Genomic DNA, 19,487 nt, shown 5'->3' with positions numbered 1-19,487 from the left:
TTGTACATTATAATTTTAGAGGGGGTTTTTTGTTTGTTTTTTTGGGGGGTTTTGTTTGTTTGTTTTTTATTGTAAGATAGCCATTCACTGAGCAGGGGACATTTTTTCTCATCTTGGGCACAGATAAAAGCATGGGCTGTGTATCCCGGAGTGCCTGCATGCATTTTGCTTACAAGTTAGTAGAAAAGTGCATATCATAGAATCCTAAATTATCCTATTTTGGAAGGGACCCACAAGAACCATTATGTCCAAATCCTGAGTAGCTAATAGTCAGATATGTGTATCTGAAGAACAGTGTTGATGTTTCTAGTCAGGAAAAAGATCTCGGGTAACAATATAGCTTGGGCCTCTCCTGAGGCCTGTTCCCAAGCGAAGGAGGAAAACCCCACAAGGGTTCTCCCAACACCACTTCCTTAAACAGCTTGCTTTTACAGCAGATGGCTTCAAAGGCAGGCATCAGACTTGGTCCTAAATACTGGCTGCTCAGCCCCTGGGTTCACGATGCCTTTTGGTGTACTCAGGACTCTGTCATAAGTAAGCACAGCTGAGAAACAGCATGAGATAATGAAGACAGGAGAGGTACCAGCAGTGATACGTGTGCCTCTCTGAAGTGTACCAAGTCAGGGAAGAAATATATTTTTCTCTCCTTGAACTGCTGTGTGACTTCACACAAATTTATTCTATTTGGGAGGAAGAAGAGACTGTGGTACCAGACAAAGCAGTTTAGCATTTCAATAGATTTTTGTTAATCCGTGTGTTTAATGATATTGTTCTTACTGTAGCTTTACCAAGCTCAGAAAGATGACCCTCCTCTTGCTCGAAACATGCCACCTATTGCAGGAAAGATATTGTGGGTGAGACAGCTGTTCAGAAGGGTAAATGAACCAATCAGCTATTTCCATGTAAGTTGATGTGCCAAAAAATTAGGTGTAACAGTGAACTCTCTTACTTCAGTAGAGTGATCATAAAGTTTCTGGTTATGATTATGTCACTTATTATATGCTAGGCAACATTTTTCTTTGTATATGTATACTGCTCTGCAGTAACCCTTGTTGTAGATCCAAGATGTAATGTTGGAATAGAACAGACTAGACTATTTCAGTTGAAACGAATCTTGAACAATTCTTGAAATATTTGAATGATTCACCTACAAAGCATCTAGGGTCTCCTGCCAAGTTATCTTCTATGTGAGAGAGGTTTTCACTTTCCTATTTCCCTCAGAAGTGAATAATGGTCATCTAAATCTGTTCCAAGGAAAACAGGCATAAATATTATTCCTGATTAAAAAAGGAATTTTTTACAATAAATTTTCAGTTATTCACTTTGAGTAGAACTGAGTATCCATTTCACTGTGAATTGCAGGTGTTTGTGACAGTATATTAAAGTAATTGCTCTTAGTGGTGTCAAATATTTAGTATTTATTCCTTAAAAGTTCTTACTGACTTTATTGCCCCGTAAATTTGAATCATAAATAATTGACACAGTTTTTAAGAACTCTGTCAGTATAATTCACGGTATTAACTTAGACTATGTATGGACAATAGTTAAACTGAGAAAAACCCAAGTGTTATGGGTGTTTTTGGATATAGTTTTAATTTGAATGTACTGTGTTTTAATAGAAACATTCGGATATCTTGGCAAGTCCAGAAGGTAAAGCAGTTGTTCAATCATACAACAAACTTGCATATGTATTGGTGGAGTTCGAGGTAGTCTATCATAATGCTTGGATGAAGGAAATGTCACAATTACAATATTGTAAGTAATTAAATGTGTACTTGCTTCTTTAAAATATTATTGAATGGCAGGTCAACACAAATCAAATCAGATACTTTTTTTAAGCCTCGTTTACCCTTAAAATATGCAGGTTAATCATGATTCAATTAGCAGGCTCATTAATACAATGTCAGTGCTTTACTGACCTTGAAAGTTGGTTTTGATGCGGAAGATTGCAGATTTGGTACACTGTTCGACAGATGACTGTCAACAGTAGTGACACAAATTTAACAGTAGTGACACAGATAACTTCGGTATTTAAATTCTCTGTGTGTACTATTTAATAACTCTTTCTGGTTTTTTTCCAGTATAATAATTCATAAGGTTGTATTGCCCCAGTCCCTCTAAGGACAGCTATTACTTAATGGCTAGAAATGTTTGGTATTCAAGCGTTGTGTTTCCAGGTCCGTAGAAAATAAATTTCAAAATTTTTTAACTTGGGCTGAGAAAAACTGCGACACAAATAAGACTGGATCTGAGGCTTTTTTAGTTTATGAATACAAAGCCAAAAGTTATGTAATGAAAGTTGGTTGTGTATTTTCTTTAACTGAAAACAACATGAAGCTATTTCACAAGTAACCATACATACTTAATCACTATATAGTAGTATTAGAAATCTTGATTTCATAATAATTTCTAGAACATAAACAATTTTTTGTCTTAGAAACTGATGCTAGAATGTCTTTACAGCCTTACAATCCACGATATTTGTGCGTCATCCTAAAACCGAGCAGTTCCTGGTTAATTTTGATCCACATATTCTAGAGATTGTACGAGAGACCAAATGTATGATAAAGTTGGGTCTGGAAGTACCAGAGCAAGCAGTCAAGATAGCAATAATGGAAAATAAACTGAAGTCAAACAAGTTGTACTTAGAGGTAGACTTGAAATGTATCATGATTGCTGTTTAAAAAATTAAAAAGAAAATGCGTTTAATCATAGAATTTTTTTCTATAGTTAAAGATTAAAGCTGGGTAAGAGGTAGTTTAAGATAAATTTGTGGAATACACAGGTGGGCATAGAAAATCTCATTTGAAAACCCTGTGCTAACTGCTGTGTGGGCTGGTAGATACTTAAATATAAGAATATATACTTCGTATACCCAGTGGCACACTAAGTATGCTTTGGTCACGAAATAATTAAAGCTATACAAAAAGTTTTCACTGCCTGAAAATCAGTAAAATGCAGTTTTATAGTTTTTGAGAAGAAAGATTGTACTTAATCTGGTTTGGAAGATATGGTGAGCCACAAAAGCGTGAAAAGTTTTGCAGGTTACCTGCAAGAGAAGTTGCATTTGTTATACCTTTTGTAGTATCTGCTGTTGTATTATTTCAAAGAGCCTATATCTTGGGGATGAGGTGTGTAATACAAGATTTCTCTGTGTGTGTGTGCATATGGCATAAGACAAGAGGTTACTTTTAAAACTGAGTTCACACCTGACTTAAGCATCTGGAGCACGATACTCAATTTTAAGAGGGTATTGTGACTTATGGTCACTAAAGTTCAAGCTGTCCTTAGTTCTAGAGAAAGATCATACTTTTTCTGGCTTTGTGCCTTAAGAAAATGTTGTACAAAAGTGGCTTTCATTCTTCCTTCTATAGCATGATACAAATTCATTACATTCCAGAAATTATATTCATAGGTATGTAATGTCTGTGTAAAATTCTACAATTGTTTTCAAATACAGCATTGTGCTGCTTTCAATGTCTTTTTCTGATGATTTGATTGCATGACAAATTGTTTGCTTCGGTAAAGAAATGCTAGAAATATTCTGCTTGATACTACCCTTTCTAATAATCAACAGGGTCTTGTCCAGTCTTACGAAGATTTGTGTAAAAAAACACCAAAAATTTTTGTAAATCTACTAACACCAAAAAGGAATAAGGTTGGTATTGCTACATACATTTCAGTATACCTCATAAGAAGTTAAAATAACTTAGTAATAATTTATAATTCTAAAATATTTAGATGGATCTGCATGTTGTAAACTTAATGAATTTTACTGAGACCTTTAAGACTAAAAATTTGCACATTGTATCCCTCATACAGTTCTCAAATAATGTGTATTACAATCAAATAATCTTAGTGCCTATGAGATAGAAGACCAGTAGAACAAAAAATATGGTTTTTGCGGTCTATTTACCTCCACAAATCTCTGGCTTTAACATGGAAGTTTGCTTGGAGAGAATTATTAACCTTGTGAATTGAGTCTCTTCAGTGGTGTAGAATGCTACACTATGATGTTATATGCTACACTAAAGGTACAGCTTGATTGGAGATGCAGAATGTCTATCCCACAAGCCATTTTGTTTTGCCAGACATTTACAAGTGTATGTATGTGACTGTTCTAAGTAACTCTCCCCTTTTTGGTTGTAAGTAGTCACACCAAAAGGTTGCAGAGTTTGTGTAAGTTTGTATAACTACAAAGTTGGACAGTAGTGTGAGGAGCAAAAAAACCGAGGCTGTAGTATGCCCTACCCTCCCCTTCCTATTGCATAGATTTCTTTGACCTTTTTTCTTGGAAACTTGTAATGTCCCTTGCACACCACTCTGTTTTATAAACAATATTAGTGATTCTACTAATAATGGCACTTGTTTTAATTGTTTTCTGTTGTGGCTTTTAAAAATCTATTAAATTATATTTTTATGCTTAGATGGACAATTTGTTGAGGCAAGGACTTACCATGTTGACTTGGTCATCTGTGACGCTGGAAACTTTCTTTCAAGAAGCTGATGAAGTTCTGCATATATTTAGACAGCTTTTGAGAAAGGTACACACTTGCTCACTACATAAATAAAACTAAAAGCTTACAGAAATTATTTCTAGGACACTATTTTTCATATTGGAACATAATCTGTACTTATTTTTGTATCATATGTAGAGATTTTGTTGCTTTATAAAATAGGTTCTTTTTTTTGAATAGGGATGTACTCAATGATTCTCTCCCGTTATTGCCATCATATGTTTGATTTTTGTTTCTGTCCAGAAAGTAGAATCAATTTCCACTCCTTGTCTTCAGATTCTGGGGCTTTCACTCTGATTTTCAGAGTCAATGCCTGTCTTTGAGTGCTTGTCCATGAGCGCAGCTGCATAAAAGGTACTTCCATGTAAATACTGTTGAGTGGAGAACTTTGGAACATTCACTCTATTCATAGCAGGCATGTTGTGAAACTGTGTCGTCTTTGTGCAGCCCATAAAATAATGAAGGAGAATATGCCTTTTCCTCACAGTTCTCTGCATGCTGCTCTGTGCTCTTTTACTGTCTTGGTATTTTTCATGTAATTTCTAAATTAATTTGATTCCATATTTAATATCTGCGTAAGTAATCTGGATGATGGGATCAAGCGTACCCTGACAAAGTTTGCCAACGACACCAAGCACAGCGGGAAAGGGGAGAGCCACCCTGCAGGAAGATCTGAATAGGTGTGAAGAGTGGACTAACAAGAACCTTAAAAATTTCAACGAGGACAAATATAAGGTCTTGTGCCTGGGCAAACATAATCTAGGAGTGCAGCATAGGCTGAGATCTGCCTGATCGGGCAAGAGCTCTCTGGAAAAGGACCTGGGCGTCCTGGTGGATAACAAGTTCAATGTGAGCAAACAGTGTGCTGCTGCAGCAAAGGAAGTCAACAGGATGCTGGGTTTCATCAACCAGCAGAGATAAAAAACTCACCATTCACCTCTACTCAGTCCTGGTCAGGCCAAACCTGGAACTGTGTTCAATTTTGGTCCCTGCTATATAGAAGGGATTTGGAGAGGGTTCAGGGAAGGGCCACAAAGATGATCAAAGGACTGAGAAGCCTGACAAATGAGGAAAAGCTGAGAGAAATTGGTTTGTTCAGCCTTGAGTAAAGAAGGCTTAGGGGAGACCTTACCATCGTGTGTAATGTTTGAAGATTGGAAAGATTCCTATTTGACACAGGAGGAAATTTTTTTGCAATGAGAACAGTCACTCATTGAAATAACCTCCCAGTGGAAGTGGTGGATTCCCCAGTGTTGGACAATTTTAAGACTCAGCTGAAGAGGGAGCTGGGACATCTTGTCTAGGCCATGCTTTTGCCAAGAGAGGTTGGACCAGATGATCCTTGAAGTCGTCTTCCAACCTGATACTCTATGATTCTTTGATTTAACATGCTTGAGGACCTGTGTTGGCTTGGTTTTTTTCTCAAGAATTTACCTTGACAGTCAGATTGCCCTTCTGGCTTGATAGTTGAACTATATGATTATTATCTCTTCTATGAATATCTTAAATCGTGTCTCTTGTGGTAGGAGATTGTTAGTCACTGGTCAGTATATGTAATTCTTTTTATGTATGGCAGAAAATCATAATTATGATCAAGTGCATTGTTTGCCACTGAAAACCAAAGCTGGAAAAAGGTTGTGCCAGAAATTAACAGTTTTGTAAGCCTGAGTATATCTGAAATAATCATGTTTTTGTGTAGAAACACTCTATTTTCATTAAGTATTTAGGTTGTATGCATTTTTTTTACTTTTCCCTCCCGTATCAATTAAAAAAAAGTTAACCTGGTTTAGACTCTTGATTGCTGTGAATGGGGTATTATTGACAAATAGGAAAAAAGTGATGTGAAACACAAGCATGAGGTGCTTTGTGAAAAACACGATCACAGATGCAGACTGTTTCAGATAAAACATTAAAAGCTGGACAGAAGTCAGTTTTACTTGGATTCTGCCATGGCAAAAAAAGTTCACTGTAGTTGACTGTATACTAATAATGGTGCAATTTAGAATCCAAATCCCAGCAAAAAACTATGTTGACTAAAAGAAGGAGAAAGACTGAAGATTAACCCATCAAGCAATTTATGGTAGACCCCCCTTGCCTTGCTGCTAGACTTGTGGTCAGTAAGATCATGAACAAGAATCTAATTACCTTGATTCTGTTACTCTGTTTTATTTGGTCTAGCAGCAGTGTATCTTGCATGACAGGAATGATTTAGGGTCTGACTTTCTATTGCTGCCTGTCTGCCTAAAACTGCAGTTAAACCAGCCAGAATCCTTTGGGAGTCTAGCCATTGTAAATAACCCTCAAGTTACCATAACTCTGGTTATTATTCCCTTTCTGAGAGGATTTTCTATTCTATAACATTCTTGTATTTATTTTTCTGCAAGACATTCTTTACCTGTTGGTGCTCTCTTAAGTAGAACATGTTATGCTTTAAAGATACGTGTGTGGTATTAATCTGATTTTCTCTTTTTAGGTTAATATTTTAAGTGAAGTGCAGATTGGTTCACTATTAAAAGAAATATCAAGTACTTCCTTACTTAGTTTACCAGTAGATGGTCCTATCAAAATAGAGGATCTGTTGACTGACAATGAGGTGTGTGCCACTTTATATCTTTCAACTTGAATTCTACGGCATGTTAGAAAAAATGCTTTAGTAAATGAAAATAAAACTAAAAAATAATTCTCTATGTAAAAATACAGAACTTTATTTGTAATTAAATTATTTTGGTTAAAACATTTTATATGAAGATATATTGGTTCTTTGGTATTTGAGATTCTTAAGCTGTATTATTTCATAGATAATCTTATTTAAGTGCTTTGTAATTAGATGAGATTTTTTTTGTTTATGAAGGACCTCAGACTTATATAGCCTTTCTTGCCCCCTATTTTTTCCAAATTGTTTTTTTAAAGGAGAAGGCAAAAAATACTTTCCAACAAGTATATTTCAAAATCTGAAAGTTTTCTTATTCCAAAATAGGCTAAAAATGTATAATCAAATCAGTGCAAGTAAATAAAATCATTAAGGACAGTTGAAACAGTATTTGGATAATTTCAGATTCGGACTGTGACCTCCCTTCAGTATTCAGGGTTTTTTTCAAGCACCTAAAAGTACCATTACATTTGATAAATGGATTTTTTTGGGGCATTAAAAGATAATGATAATATAACTGAAGATTTTTATAAATATACAAGTATATTTTAATAAATATCTATGTTTCATTGAAATAATTTATTCTGATAAGCACAATATTCAGGGAAATGTTTTGAATCTCCATAAAGAGGAACAGTAATAAAATAAGCAGTGTTACTAAGACAATTCATTGATGTTTTTATTTAACAGGATTATACTAAAGAATGTGCTGAATCCTTGAATATCAAAAGCATGCACATTGAAGATGCTGTTCAAGAACTAATAGATCTGTTTGAAAAGAATTACGAATTTCCATCTTCTAAGCCCTCAGAACCACAAGGTAGTTAGTGCTGCTTATTTAAATGAAGTGTTCTGTAGACTTAGCTAGTTTTTATCAAAAGTGATCTGTTATAGATAATTTTCTACACACTTCTCCCTCCCACTACGTTTTCATCAGTGTCACAGTCCTGCCTTCTTTAACCACTCTTAAACTAAACCACTAGCTCATGAAATACGGAGATACTTCAGTTTTGGTGGGGTTTCTAGAGTTGAAATCTGTCCTTCTGTTTAGATTAGCAAAGTACTTGCTCTAGAGGAAGAACATTAAAGTTCCATTTCTCTCAGTCACTGATCGTAACTCTCCCCCTTCACATCTCCCCAGCTGCAAGTGAAATACAGTGTTCCTCTCTTCTTAGCTATGTCAGTTTTTTGGTACTGTCCCTCTGCTTTTAACTTTCCTGCCACAGTAGAATTATGTCTCAAACACCAGTGCTTTGCTGGCTGGTCAGTTTAAATTAGTATAGTCAACTGCTGGCACATGCATGGCTGGTTCCCTCTTCTTTGGGGTGTCTCACAAAGATTTTAGAAGGTTCCGTACTGTTACAAGACAAATATTATATTTTAAGGAAAAATTTATTTCGAGGCTTAATCACTAATGGAGCTCTTTTCTTTCATAGGATGTTTTTCTTCTGGCTTCAGATTTCTCCAGCTATAGAGGCACAGTCAGGGTCAATACTCCAGGTGGTTTGATAGGATGCAAACAGAAAAAAGATGACACAAAAATACTTCTCTGTCTTTTGTTAAATTTTTTATACTGATTTTGATTTTTTTGGCCATTTTCACTGATACATTCATGTCTGCATATCTGTCTTTAGTAACAGATTGGTAGTGCACAGTGTTCATTATGCTAAGGATTATAGGCTGGACTCTTAACCACATTCCTGGTGTGAAAAAGTGTTATGAAATAAAACCAATTTTTGGTGAGCCAGGTATTACTAAAATAAAAGTCAATATTGTTTTGCCTCTAATGAGGGGACAGCATGCTTTAAAGCGGAATACATGTGAAATAACAATTATTTCTTTTTAAATTTGCAGTAAAACATATAGCATTTGAAAGTAAAGAAAAGGAGAAGGAAAAAACTCCTGCTGAAGAACCTCAAAGTGATGATAGCAAGGGCAATGATAAAGAAGAAGAGTTTAAAAAGGTATTTTGTGAAAATAAGGAAATTAATTTTTAGACCAATTGGATTAGTAAACGGGATCTTGAGTTTTGGTAGCTGCATATCTATGTTACAGAAAGACATCACATGGACAGTATCAAATATAATGCACAAATGATGAAATAACTTACCAAAAAAGTGAATTTAAGATAGATTTTAGCTTTCACAAGTATACTGCACATTATTCCAATTATCACCTTTATTAAACAAATTCTTGACATGAGTGGTAAGTGTAAAAATTGGAGAGAATAATGTGCATAAGGCACACCACAGGCTTTCCTTCTTGGGTAGACAGAAACCTTCATCCTTTCTAGTGTTCTCTTCCAACTTCACCAAGAAAGATTATCTTTGTACTTTTTCCATGAAGAATGCAATCTCTTCATACTCAGCAGAGAAGGAAAGTAAAGAACAAAGACTCTCAAACTTGCAAGCACAAATGTAATAATGCTATAAGGCTGCATCGTTTTTTGTAATAGTCATCATTTCATGTTGCTGTATTTTCATATTCTTAATCCAGTTGGATTCTACTCTATTTGTCTCATTCAAAATGGGTACATATGCACCAATATGCTTGAATAATTCATGTTTTGGTTTTGTGGTTTGTTTTCATGTTTGTCTTTTTTTTTAATATGGAGAGCTTTTCTGAAGGAACATGAGATTTCAAACAGATTTCAGGATTCTGTATCTGATTAAGACAAGTTGTTTCCATGTAGCTTTTCCATCTTTTCCATGTAGCTTTCACTTATTTACTTACTTACAACCCCCCAACTTCTTGCTTTGCATTTCTTATGTAGCTTAGAGCATAAATTCCTTCAGACAAAATCTATTAGGTTTGACTTACAACCTTTTGGCAGTAATTTTCAGGTTCCTATGTGAGTACGATGCTAAACAACGTCTGGTTTATTTATTACAGAATTGTAAAGACTTACATGCCTATTTCAGTCGCCGGCTGCTAATCAGCCTCCAGAAAGCAACCCGACTGTCTTTGGATCGTATTAAAAGAAGAATGAGTGTTTCAATGTAAGTTGCAAATGAAAGATTCCTTCAATAATGTGCACTCTTTATGAATTCTTTATGGTAATGGCAAGATCCATACAAAATCAGTCTCCTATATTGAGTGGGATTTCTATAGATTCTTCTCTGCTCGAACAGGCATACGCTTCAGAGGCAGAATTGTTTCAGTATAGTATATACTTAGAATTCTATTAAGAGAATTTATTTTACGCAAGTGAAGTTTATGATATTTTGTCATTAATGTGTGTTAAAGTCTGAATTACTTTTTTCTTTTTCTAAGGACATTTTTCATTTAAAATGTATTAAAATCCTTATCAAAGTCAATAGGAGTTTTTTTGTTGTTTCTTTCATATTTGTCTGCTGTATCGTACTGTTGAATCCTTCTTTATTTGGTTACTATGTCATGCCACAGCATTTAAAATTTTACTTTGCTCTTTGTTTTTAGGTTTTAATTTTAGTTTTGAGTAGGTTAACATCATATATTTATCATTTTGCACTAGCTCGTTATCTTTGAAACTTTCTTTTCATTCTGTTGAACAATTATCTAAAATGTAATGGGGCAACTTTTGCTCTTGATATATTGTTTCATGAAATGATCAGTGAGACCTTCTTATGCCCTCTTCAAAGTGCTGGCAGACTTGCATCATTCTGAACCTGAGAGATTAAAATCCAGATTCAGAAAATATTCTGGATGAAAAATTCTGAAAGCAGTGGCTGGATCCAAGCTAACCTTTGTCAGAATGGTGGAGCTCTAGGTATTTTCTTATCCTTTAAACAAGAAACTTCTGTAAGTTTTGGAAATAGTACATAATTTAATGTGAAAATTCTCCACGTGGGTTTCATCAGAAAATGTAGCTCAAAATTATATTTCTCAGTTAATCTGAGGAGGTTTTGTGGTGAAGTGTTTATGATATGTGTCAAAATTATTTTTCAGCAAATCTGAGGACATTACTCCTTTTCTAAAAGCAGAAGTACACCTTGATATTCCCAATCTGGTAAGTTTTATGTCATATAGGTAAGGTAAAATACACTGTCTTGTAGTAATCTCTGTATTTCCCCAAGTGCAGGGTGTGGGCACACTTCCACTGAACCAGCATCTGTTCCAAAGAATAGCAGTTGCTCACGTCTTTCAGTGAGCTGAGAGCACTGATGGAATGTGCTCGCAGTCCCAGTGTTCTGGCCTCTGTCTCAGTGGTTCTTGCAGAACCTGGCCTTTTAACCTTATGTGATTTAGCAGTTACACTGCGATCTGTTCATCCGTGTTCTTTGCAGAATGATTACAGTTCCCCTCACGTGTAGTAGCTGCATTACTGGAATAGGTTCTTCATGTTGCTTTATTTTTTTTATTATTATTATTACTATTATTATTATTTGTTTTAACTCTTACTTGTGTAATCTAAATCCTTTTGTTGAATTTCAATAATGAACATTATCTTTGCTTAGTTTGGCTTTAGTCACCTAAATGGGAAGTTAGATGACCAGAATGAGGAACACTGAACAAAAACAGAAGATTCAAAACCAGAAAAAGGAACTGTGGACTTCTATGTGCAGGGGAAAAAGATTGCGAAGAACTAAAGCATTAATTTGTTTTCCTTTTGTAGAGTAAGATAACTATGTGTCAGCAATATGTATTTTTTATTTTATGAGGGAAGGTAACTTAATATTTCTCAAATGTCTTACAAAGATTAATGGTTTTATATTGAAATTACAATGAAAGAAAGGTTCTGTTTTAAGGTGATATTCCTTTGACATTGAACTGTTGTTCATATTGGCATTCTGTTATATATGCACACTGTGTGTGTGTGTACACATGATATGTAAGTTCTGTCAAAAGTATAGAGTGTTTACCTTGTTGATATTTGTAGAAGGATAAAGCTCCAAACTCTACCCACTGCAAAGGAAGTACATATTTCTTTCCAGTCCTCAAATGCTTGGCTGATCCAGGGCAGTAATCAAGTAATTCTGGGTAAAATACCACTTTGCTAATGCTAATAAGGTTTTGCAAGAGCCTTGCTTTTATGTATGCAGCTGCTCAATCTGTGAAAGTGATTTATAGGTAATCAGAATCACTTTTAAGCGGTTTACATCCCAGTCCTGAGCGCTCTTGTGGATGATTCTATCATTTTAAAATGATAACTTGAGCATGAAAGCTGTAAGATTTTGTTCGAAGACAATATGTGAGGATTGAGCATATCACAAGAGTGATAATTCTTCTGAATTTTAACAAGAAATTATGTTTTTCTTTTCTTCCCTGAATTGCTCTCACATAATTTCCTTCTCCTGCTCGTATTTTGGAGAAACTCATGTGTGCCTTTATCTTATCCTGTATAGAACTATTTTCAACAAGCACAGAACAAAGTCACCATTAGCATTATTGTTGACAAAGCAATTCAAAAAGTTCTGGATTCAGGACATTATGGCTGTTTGTGTTCTACTAAATAAAACTGGCTAGAGTGTGTTCTTCGACCCCGAAGTGAGCTAACATGACATGGTGTGTACCTGCAATAGTGTTTTCTCCCTGAAACCAGAAGTTGGCATTCAAACTGTGCATCAGGAGCAGCCCCTGTCATGTTTTATTCATCAAACTGCCCCTGATGTTTTTCTTGGAATGTGCTTCTTTGCATCATCCCAAACTATGCTATGGGACCATACTAGCATTTATACAGTATGGATGATGGCTACCAGATCCTCTGTTTTGTCCCTATCCGGTTTGCTAGTTGTTCTCAGTTCAGATCAGGAATAAATCTTGTCCTTCCTGTTCGCTTTATCACGTACTCTGGTAACTGAATACAGGTTCTCTTCCTCTTCTGACTTGGGTCAGAATTACGTCACAAATTCCTTGCCAAATATACAAATGGAAAACCTCAGGCCTACTGCCTGGAGTTCCATTAATTTACTAAACGCTGTGCTCTAGCAAGTTTTTGAGGTAATACTACCTTTCTGAGACAAGAAACACAGCATTTATTCAACTTGGACCTCAGACATGTTGATCCAGCTGATTTTTGTTTGCATGAAATTACAGTGTAAATATATTTATATGTTGCTAATGAGTGTTTTAGGTCACTCAGAAAATCACCAGCAAAGGTATCAGTAAAAGCAGTTTTAATTTAGAAGTGAAAGCGTGACAAAGTTCGTTGGCAAGATTCACTCTACTACTTACTAGATGGTTAAAGCATACAGAGAAAAATCAGAATAAAATCTAAAACAAATCAATCTAAAATGAACCTAAAATTCTCTACTTGGAGGATGGGCACAGGAAAGGGTAAGGTTTAAAAAGGAATAAGGGAGACCCTCCTGTTGAGTCACGAGGTTCAGAGTGGACCCCTTTACCAAACTTAACTCCAGACTTGGCCAACAGTCCAGGCCTAAATCTTTAACAGCACTTAAACTTAACAGCACTGATTTACACTGTAGCCTGATTTAAACAGTCAAACAAAAGGTTCAGCAGAATTTACTATAAGCACAACAGTAACTCACTTATAGGTCTAGCTTACATATGAATCTAATGTACCTAAGCATCTAAGAGAACAACACAGTACATTTGCTACAGCATGTTCACACACACGCACACAGACCTAAAGGAGTGTGTACAAGGTGTACAAGTGTGTACCCGCAAAAAATTCCCCAGAGTTCAGTGAAGTGCTCATGTCGATGCCTTTGCATCTTCTCAATGGGCAAAGGGTAGAGCCTTGAGGAGCTGGAGTATCAGTCGAGGATCTGTCATCAATGTTCGGCAGTGATCCTCCAAGTACAGCAAACTTGAGAGTTCTCTGGCTCTGAGAGCCCCACTCAGAGGGGCGTTGCAGGTCACATCCCGCTGTGGTCCAGGAGAGCTCAAAGGGTCTCGTGTAGGACTGCTGTTTATAGGGTCGCAAGGGAGTTGGCTTTAGTCACAGCAGTTTTCCATCTTGGCCGCAGTTCAAGTTGGTAACTTTCTTTGAAAGTTCAAATAACAATAATGTTGTTCCACTCAAGTTGTTATTCAGGCAAGAAAAATAAGTTTCCAAGGCTGTTTTTATAAAAGACAGGAGCTCTTTAGCTCACAACCTAAGCTCCTGGGAGCAGATGGTGTTTCTGATAAGCTCAAGAAGAGCTGAGCCCAGGTGCTGTTTATCAAGGCCAAGCTTTAATGAACATTTCTGAGATCATAGGGAGGCCCGAGAAGGCTGAGAGGTGGTGGTTGTACCATAGCATACAATTTCTAATGCTTTGTTATTCTGGAGTGTAAAAAACAAGGCTTGTAACGTATTCCCACACATTAGATAAAAGTCATTATAAAAATGATGCTTAAAATGTTGTAGGAATTTTAAAAATAGTCGTAAAAAAGCCAATAAATCTATCTGCTTTTATACTTGATTGACATTTCACCCACAGTATGACTGCATAATGAGATTAAAGGTCACTACAGTATGTTTCATCTCTTTAGAAGCAATTCTGAGCCAGACAACCTGCTAAAGTTATCTTTACCAGCTTCTCTTCTGGGGTAAGCTCTACAATTCACTATGAGAGGAGTAAGACTGAGGTCTCAAAAATGACAATCAGTTGCATTTATTTCAACAATAGTTCAACTGTTTTAAATAGGTGATCGTTCCCAGTTTAGATGAGATACAGCAAGCCATCAGTCGCATGATTCATTTAACACTGGAAGTAAATCGCGGAGTTGCTCAGTGGGGACAGAGGCATTTGCAAAAATCTATTTTAAAAACAGAACCAGGCACGCAGCAAGCATCTGCAGGCTTTGGATCACAAGGAAAAAAAGCCAAAAAAGGGGAAAGTAAGTGCTTTGTTTAGTTTTTTTTTACTCTTTACTTTTTGATTTAATAACTATGCCGTATATAAATATTTGTGAATAAGCTCACTTTTCATCAGAGAAGCCTACTGTGGATTGTTTTACATTAGTTTTTTGGGTTTATTTTGATTTAATTAGCTGTATGTTTCAGAAATAGCTTTTCAGGCTTACATAAGCATTACAACTCTGAAAAACAATAAGCAAAATAGCTTTGAGAAATTGCTAGATTCTGAATCTTTTGCTTAATTTAAGGCAAAATAAGCTCGCCAATCATTCTTTTTACCTACTTATTGTGGAATGTGTATAATGATATAGTTGAAATCATAAACCATGATTTTATATTAAATCTCATTGAAACATTGAGATACAACTTGAGCCAGATTTCAGGAAAGATTTTAATTGCTGAATGTATTCCTAGATTGGATTATAAAACACCTCAAATTTTTTTTCATGTGAATAGTCAGAGTGGAGACAGACCTACATCCATTTTAGTCAAATACTTTATTCCCTAATATTGTTTCCAAGCATCTCTCCATGCACTTTGCAAGCAACCATAAAAGCCTAAATATGTTTTTACCATCAGGTTTTCGTAGCTGTTTGGCTGACCCAGTGATATGCAATCCAGTTATATCTTTGTTATCATTCTTTTGGAAAGTCTGTAACATCTTGGAAAGTTTTTCTTTCTGACAGTCCACAGCTGATACTTTATTCTTCTACTGACGTGTCTTGTTATGATTCTAACCTCTTTTAGTGGGCTTCCAGTAGGGTGCCAGGAGCCAAGCCTTGTCAGACGGTCATAGTCTTTTCCTCTGCTGTGTCAAAATACAGCATCAGCAGTGGCCGTTTTCATCACCTTTAGCTAGACATCAGCAGCACCTGGGGGAGTATGTTAATGTTTGGGCAATGAGATTATGGAGTACACCGGTAAGGATGGGTCAATCTGAGACTGTTTCCAGTGAGCAGACCCCAGAAAATGTCTTCAGAGTAAAAGGGAATTTGGAGTTGCCTTAAATCCCCCTCATTAAACAATGTATGTAGTGGGAAGGGTGGATTTTTCTTCTTCTTCATTCACTGAAATCCACTTCAAAATGCTCAGGTATTGGTATCACAGAAGCAGCTCATCAGATCTCAAGAACATCAGTTTCTATATTGACCCTGACTGTTTCAGCAATTAAAGAGTTCAAGAAGCTTACACTACTTTAAGCAGTATACACAATTTAAAAACTTTAATTATAAGAATTTTTTAAAAGTATGAACTAATGTGGAATGTTTGTGAAGCCTTTGATGTTCTCCTTACAGTTAAATAAAAATGGAGAAAACGAAATTTGTGAATGAAGAAGACTATTTTCTTTCAGTTTGAAAACCTTCATTTTAAACTGAATTTGCTCTAGCTGTGTAGTGGCTGGCATGAGCTGGCAGCTGGTACTTCACATTAAGCAGTCAAACACATGTTTGAAGAAGGATGTTCAGCCTTACTGAAGAGCATCATTGCTCAACTTGGTATGCATAGGCTTAGAAGAGAATTCTAACCAGACTGTCAACAGTTCATTGATTTATATATAATTTTATTTTACAGAAGGAACAGATGATACGGTTGTCAGAAAGCTAAAGAATTTTTACTCAGGTGTTGCAGAAAATGAAGCTATTACTAAAATAATTGTGCTTCTCTCTTCTGCTGGGAATTCTCTAAAAGAAGGAGCTAGTGAAGTTCTGCAGGAGTTTGATAAATACAAGGAGCTGTGGACAGAAGATAAAGATACCAAGTTTCAGGTCAGTTTAACGATGGTCACCTACAGGACTGTTCTTCATTAATCCTGTCTTTTGAAATCTGAAAACATTGGGAAAAATCAAGGAAAAAAAGATGTAGAAAACACATTTACAGCTGAAATTCTTGTTTTATCTTTTCATAGGAATGGTACTATATCTCCTGAGGAGAAGTAATAGCATTTTACTTCTGTGTAAAGTAAATTTTTGTGTTGTGGTTTGCCTTTTCCTGCTTCTGTGCCATTCTAGATACTAAAAACCTGGTAATTGCTTTATTTTATTAGTGTAACTCTGGATTTTAGGCCACAAGAAACCAACCCAGTCTGATATGAGGGATGTCTCTATGCAAACACAGGTAGCACAGGGAATCAACAAGAGTTAAGAGACATGCACCCACCTGCAAGGCTCCTGGTATCACAGAGATATGGTGGGATGGCTCCTGTGAGTGGAGTGTTGGAATGGAGGGACACAGGCTCTTTAGGAAGGCTAGGCAGGGAAGACCAGGTCAGGATTAAAAGGAGGGCTGGGACAGGTGACGTTATAGTGGGGCTCTGCTACAGGCTGCCTGACCAGGAAGTCCATGCAGATGAGACCTTCTGTGGCCAGACAGGAGCAGCCTTGCAGTCACAAATCCTGATCCTCCTGGGGGACTTCAACCACTCTGATATCTGCTGGAGGGACAACACAGCCGGGCGTAAGAAATCCAGAAGGCTCCTGGAATGTGTTGATGATACTTCTTTCTCGAAGATATTGAAGAGCCAGTGAGGAGAGGTGCCATGCTGTACCTTGTTCTCACCAACAAGGAGGATCTGGTGGGGAATATGAAGCTCAAGGGCAGTGACCATGGCTGCAATGACCATGAAATGGTGGAATTCAAGATCTGTTTATGTGGGCTAAAACCCCACCAATTCATATGTAGGGCTGAAAATTTGCTGTTAGCCTAAATAAAAATTTTAAGTCTAATCAAATTAATGTTATTAGCTTGATCTAGTTACTACTGAGGAATAGGATACTGCTACAGTGAAAGCTTCAATAATAAGGCAGTTAAGTTTTATAAACACATGCTTTAATTTCTACATTCTTCCTTTTCCACTTCCATGTTAACCCTTCCACTGCTTGTCTGAGTACTTTCGGACAGAAGAGTAGAAGTGGGATAAAGCTTTCAGCACCTATTACTTGCCAATGCAATGTAAGCATAATCAATAAAGGTCTTAAGTAACATTTCTGAAATGCAGATTTTCAGAATGACAAAACTTCTCTACCCTTGAGTTCTGCTCAGGGAACTACTTAGAAAATGTATTTTATTGTGATTGTTTCACATATAATTTGGCTTATGAGGTAGTCTTTCTGTAAGTGTGGGCATGTAGTTGATCTCTGTCACCCGTTTTCACAAAACACTTAGGTCCTTAATATATCTTGGTTATCTGTTTCTCTGTTAAATTTCGTTGGAATTTCCCAAAAAGGTTGAGTGTTAGTGACAGAGAAATTGATAAACATTCATTTTACTCTGCTAGCAAGGCTACAGAATGCTAAAAACAAGTATAATATTGGTATACATTTTCAGTAATTACTGAGTAAGTTACAACATGTTTTACCAAAATTATGGACAAGGACATTTGTTGATTGATGTTTTAAACTACACACAGGAATTTTTTGCTACTGATCCCTCCCTGTCTGAAATTAGAGAAGAAATACTTCACTATGATACTTTTGAACAAGAGATGAAAAATTTAAAACCCGTTATTCTATTTGGTCCAATTGAATTACACACAGGTATGGTATTTTCTTATCTTAGTATGTACAGTAAGATAATGAGTAAAATAGTCACAGAATCACAGAAGATGCACAGGTGAAAGGGACCCACAAGGATCATGGAATCCAGCTCCTGGCCCTGCACACCATGTGCGTGAGAGCATTGTCCAAACACTTCCTGAACTCTGCCAGGCTGGTGCTGTGACCACTTCCCTGGGGAGCCTGTTCCAGTGCCCAACCATCCTCTGGGTGAAGAGCCTTTTCCTAATATCCAACCTAACCCTCCCTTCACACAACTTCAGGCCATTCCCTTGGGTCCTGTCACTGGTCACTACAGAGCAGAGATCAGTGCCTGCCTTCCTCTTCTCCTCATGAGGAAGCTGTAACTGCAATGAGGTCTCCTCTCAGTCTCCTCCAGGCTGAACAGACCCAGTGACCTCAGCTGCTCCTCACACGGCTTCCCCTCAAGGCCCTTCACCATCGTCACAGCCCTCCTTTGGATGCTCTCCAATAGTTTAATGTCTTTCTTACGTCGTGGTGACCTAAGCTGCACACAATACTCAAGGTGAGGCCTCCCCAGTGCAGAGCAGAGCAGGACAATCCCTCCCTTGCCCAGCTGGCGATGCTGTGCCTGATTCACCCCAGGACATGCTTGGCCCTCCTGGCTGCCAGGGCACTGCTGACTCACGTCCAACTTTCCATCAACTAGAACCTCCAAGTGCCTTTCCATGGCACTGCTTTCCAGCATCTCATTCCTCAGTCTGTCCGTACATCCAGGGTTGCCCCATCCCAGGTGCAGAATAGGGCACTTTCCCTTGTTGAACTTTACGTGGCTGGTGATTGCCCAGCCCTCTGATTTGTTAGGGTCTCTCTGCAGGTCCTCTCTGACTTCAAGCGAGTCAACAGCTCCACCTAGTCTGTGAACTTGCTTAGTATCCCTTTGAGTTCTGTGTCCAAGTCATTTATGAAGAGGTTGAAGAACACAGGGTTTAAAATAGAGCCCTGTGGAACCCCACTAGTGA

General features: G+C 36.9%; 1 protein-coding gene across 1 annotated transcript in view; it reads left to right on the top strand.

Moving 5' to 3' along the window:
* DNAH8 (dynein axonemal heavy chain 8) overlaps positions 1–19,487 on the top strand; it is a 121,799-nt gene that overhangs the window by 19,502 nt on the left and 82,810 nt on the right. The window contains exons 16-28 of the mRNA XM_019281159.3: positions 783–902; positions 1,620–1,755; positions 2,464–2,651; positions 3,578–3,658; positions 4,428–4,544; positions 6,991–7,110; positions 7,858–7,987; positions 9,022–9,131; positions 10,060–10,166; positions 11,095–11,155; positions 14,742–14,934; positions 16,526–16,719; positions 18,360–18,486. Of these exons, the coding sequence (XP_019136704.3) occupies positions 783–902; positions 1,620–1,755; positions 2,464–2,651; positions 3,578–3,658; positions 4,428–4,544; positions 6,991–7,110; positions 7,858–7,987; positions 9,022–9,131; positions 10,060–10,166; positions 11,095–11,155; positions 14,742–14,934; positions 16,526–16,719; positions 18,360–18,486 (1,684 nt within the window). The remainder of the gene's footprint in view (positions 1–782; positions 903–1,619; positions 1,756–2,463; positions 2,652–3,577; positions 3,659–4,427; positions 4,545–6,990; positions 7,111–7,857; positions 7,988–9,021; positions 9,132–10,059; positions 10,167–11,094; positions 11,156–14,741; positions 14,935–16,525; positions 16,720–18,359; positions 18,487–19,487) is intronic.

The sequence above is a fragment of the Corvus cornix genome, chromosome 3, assembly GCF_000738735.6.
Source record: "Corvus cornix cornix isolate S_Up_H32 chromosome 3, ASM73873v5, whole genome shotgun sequence".
NCBI classification, from domain to species: domain Eukaryota; kingdom Metazoa; phylum Chordata; class Aves; order Passeriformes; family Corvidae; genus Corvus; species Corvus cornix.
Note: the sequence above shows the minus strand (reverse complement) of the source record. Positions and strands in the feature narration are given on the sequence as shown.